The 3,162-nt window shown below is 42.1% G+C and overlaps 1 protein-coding gene across 1 annotated transcript; it reads left to right on the top strand.

Annotated features, from left to right (window-relative positions):
• The first annotated feature begins 456 nt into the window (after positions 1–456).
• LOC150025229 (uncharacterized) lies at positions 457–1,503 on the top strand. Its single transcript, XM_090295677.1, has one exon. The coding sequence runs from the start codon at positions 457–459 to the stop codon at positions 1,501–1,503; it is 1,047 nt and encodes a 348-aa protein (XP_090151803.1).
• The last annotated feature ends 1,659 nt before the right edge of the window (positions 1,504–3,162 follow it).

The raw sequence follows: 3,162 nt of genomic DNA, 5'->3' as shown, positions 1-3,162 counted from the left end.
CAAGTTTGACCAATCAAAATCTTAGATAGAGTAAGTTAATTCTTGGCTCTTTTTCCTTTGAGTTAGTTTTGATCTGGTTGGGTTGCCTTTTAATTTAAGTTTGCATGTGAGGTTTTTATCTTCAGAATTAGTCTCTGTTAGCTCAGGGTCCTAGTGATGTAGTTAGATTTATGATCATGACTCTATGGTGCAGATTAGGGTATCTATTACCGGACAAAATCATTATTAGACTTAATTATAGGAATATAATCACTATTAATGGGTTTATAATTAGTCTTAATTACAGATGTTATGTGAGAAAAAGAATCTGTACGGTTCTAATGCTATGGTTATATATATGTATCATTGCTATAGATGAAGGACAGATTGAATAAAACAGAGAATATTCTTTCATGGTATCAGAGCACAAAACTCTGATACCCGACAAACACAAAGCAAAGGCAACGGTGCACAACCATGGCAGATGCACCAGAAAAGAATAATGCCAACAAAGCAGAGCACGAAGGAGGAGGTGCTAAGAAGACCTACTCGTCATATGATCTCAACGTGAGTGACAATCCCGGAAACATAATCACGCAAGTCCAATTGCGCGGAGAAAATTACGACGAATGGGCAAGAGCAGTAAAGATCTCGCTTCGTGCCCGGAGAAAATGGGGCTTCATTGATGGAACACATATCCAACCAGAGGATGAGGCACCCGACCTTGAAGATTGGTGGACCGTGCAGTCCATGATTGTATCTTGGATTCTAAACACCATTGAACCAAGCTTACGATCCACAGTAGCATATGTTGAGACTGCACATAACTTGTGGGAAGACATTAAAGAAAGATTCTCAGTCGTGAATGGACCTAGAATTCAACAACTAAGGTCGGACTTGTCAAGATGCAAGCAGGAGGGAATGGTGGTGGCAACTTACTTTGGAAAATTGAAGGTCCTTTGGGATGAGCTTGCTAACAGTGACAAAATTCCATCTTGTACGTGTGGTGGATGCAAGTGTGGGATTGGTGCTCAGTTGGAAAAACGAAGGGAGGAGGAGAAGGTTCATCAACTCCTTATGGGGTTGGATGACGCAAGCTACGGGACAGTAAGATCAAACATTCTGGCCTCAGATCCATTGTCGTCTCTGAACCGCGTACATGCTATGTTGGTACAAGAAGAAAGAGTGAGAATGATGGCCAAATCAACGGAAGAAAGGGGGTTGGTCGTGGGTCTCGCGATGCAGGCCAACTACAAAGAAAAAGGGCGTGGAGATATGGTAGAAAAATTAATGACGTGCAGTCATTGCGGTAAAAATGGTCATGACATGAAGGGATGCTTCCAATTGATCGGATATATGCCGAATGGTGGGGTGACAGACCAAAAAGTGAAGGCAAATGGAACGGCAGGGGACGCCAAGGGATGCGAAACAAAGGTAACCCGACACGTGCAAATGTGGCACACGCTAGTGGAAGCAACAGTCAAGCCAACAATGACGACAAGAAACTTGAAATGGCAGATCTGACCAATGAACAATGGAAGGTACTGGTTGATATGATCAGCAAACAAAAATCAAATGAATCAGAGAAAATGACTGGTAAGAGCATTTGGGATTTGTGGATTATTAACAGTGGGGCATCAAACCATATGACCGGGTCACTGGAAAATTTGAGTGAAAAGGAAACTATACAAAGGTGCCCCGTAGGGTTACCCGATGGTGAACGTGTTCTAGCTTGCGAACAGGGAACAATGACTCTTGAAGAAGGACTTGAATTGAAAAATGTCCTTTATGTTCCCAAATTAAAATGCAATTTACTTTCAGTACCTCAATTGACGGATGAAGAAAATTGTGTTGTAACATTCACTGATAAATTGTGTATTATACAGGACCGCACTTCGAGGACGCTGATTGGAGCAGGTGAACGGAAAGATGGGCTTTATTGGTATCGTGGGGTACGGAAGACTCAAGCATGTCATGTCAAGATGGAAAATCAACTAGCACTTTGGCACCAAAGATTAGGACATCCGTCATTTCAGATTGTGCAAATGCTTCCTGATATAAGTGGGAAATGTACTCGTGATGAGTTGAATACAGTTTGTGAAGTTTGTGAAAAATCGAAACAAACGAGAGATAAGTTTTTCTTAAGTGCGCATCAAGCTTTGAATATTTTTGATTTAATTCATTGTGACTTATGGGGTCCTTATAAAACTCCTTCATCCTGTGGTGCTTCATATTTTTTGACAATTGTGGATGATTGTTCACGGGCAGTTTGGATCTATTTGTTAAAAGAAAAAACAGAGGTATCAGTGACTTTGAAAAAAAATTTCACACTCGTTGAGAGGCAATACAACAAATGTGTTAAAATGGTTCGCTCTGACAATGGAACCGAATTCATGTGTCTAAAACACTATTTCATTCAACAAGGTATCCTTCACCAAACTTCCTGTGTCGGGACCCCGCAACAAAATGGACGCGTCGAACGCAAGCATCGGCATATTCTGAATGTTGCTCGGTCATTACGGTTTCAAGGCAATCTTCCCATTAAATTTTGGGGGGAATGCGTTTTGACTGCAGGCTACTTAATCAATCTCACACCATCCTCCATTCTAAAAGGAAAAACCCTTTATGAAGTGATCCATGGATGTGTACCCAGCTACGCGCACTTACGAGTATTTGATTCATTATGTTATGCTCATAATCAAAATAGACAGCGGGATAAATTTGATAGTCGTAGCCGAAAATGTGTGTTTGTCGGGTATCCATATGGCCAAAAAGGATGGAAATTATTTGATTTGGAAACAGAAACTTTCTTTGTCTCTCGTGATGTACATTTTTTCGAAAATAAATTTCCATATTTTGAAGCCAAAAAGATGGACACTGCACCACAATTGCAAAACCCAATTATTGCCTACTCTTTAGAAACTGGAACGGACCCACATTTTCTTCATGAAGTTGCCTCCTCAAACCTAGATGAATGCATCGTCAACCAACCCATTGCATCTCCCATCCCAGCCAAGGAGGATGCTACCCTCACAGATGACTTCGACCACACTATCAACGACTCTGATCCGTGTATAGAAGCCTCGACGCTACCCGCGGATCCACCGCCGCGTCCGACGGAGACGGCGCCATCGGTTTTCTTCACCACCGTTGACGGCCGCGGTTCCCCTTGGGCGAGGGCAT

This window comes from Phaseolus vulgaris, chromosome 9 (assembly GCF_051622355.1).
Source record: "Phaseolus vulgaris cultivar YP4 chromosome 9, ASM5162235v1, whole genome shotgun sequence".
Taxonomy (NCBI): domain Eukaryota; kingdom Viridiplantae; phylum Streptophyta; class Magnoliopsida; order Fabales; family Fabaceae; genus Phaseolus; species Phaseolus vulgaris.
The sequence above is the reverse complement of the archived record's forward strand: the minus strand, read 5'-3'. Positions and strand labels throughout refer to the sequence as shown.

Bases quoted from the DNA above. Each gene is read 5' to 3' on its own strand.
- LOC150025229 (XM_090295677.1), top strand. From the start codon at position 457: ATGGCAGATGCACCAGAAAAGAATAATGCCAACAAAGCAGAGCACGAA.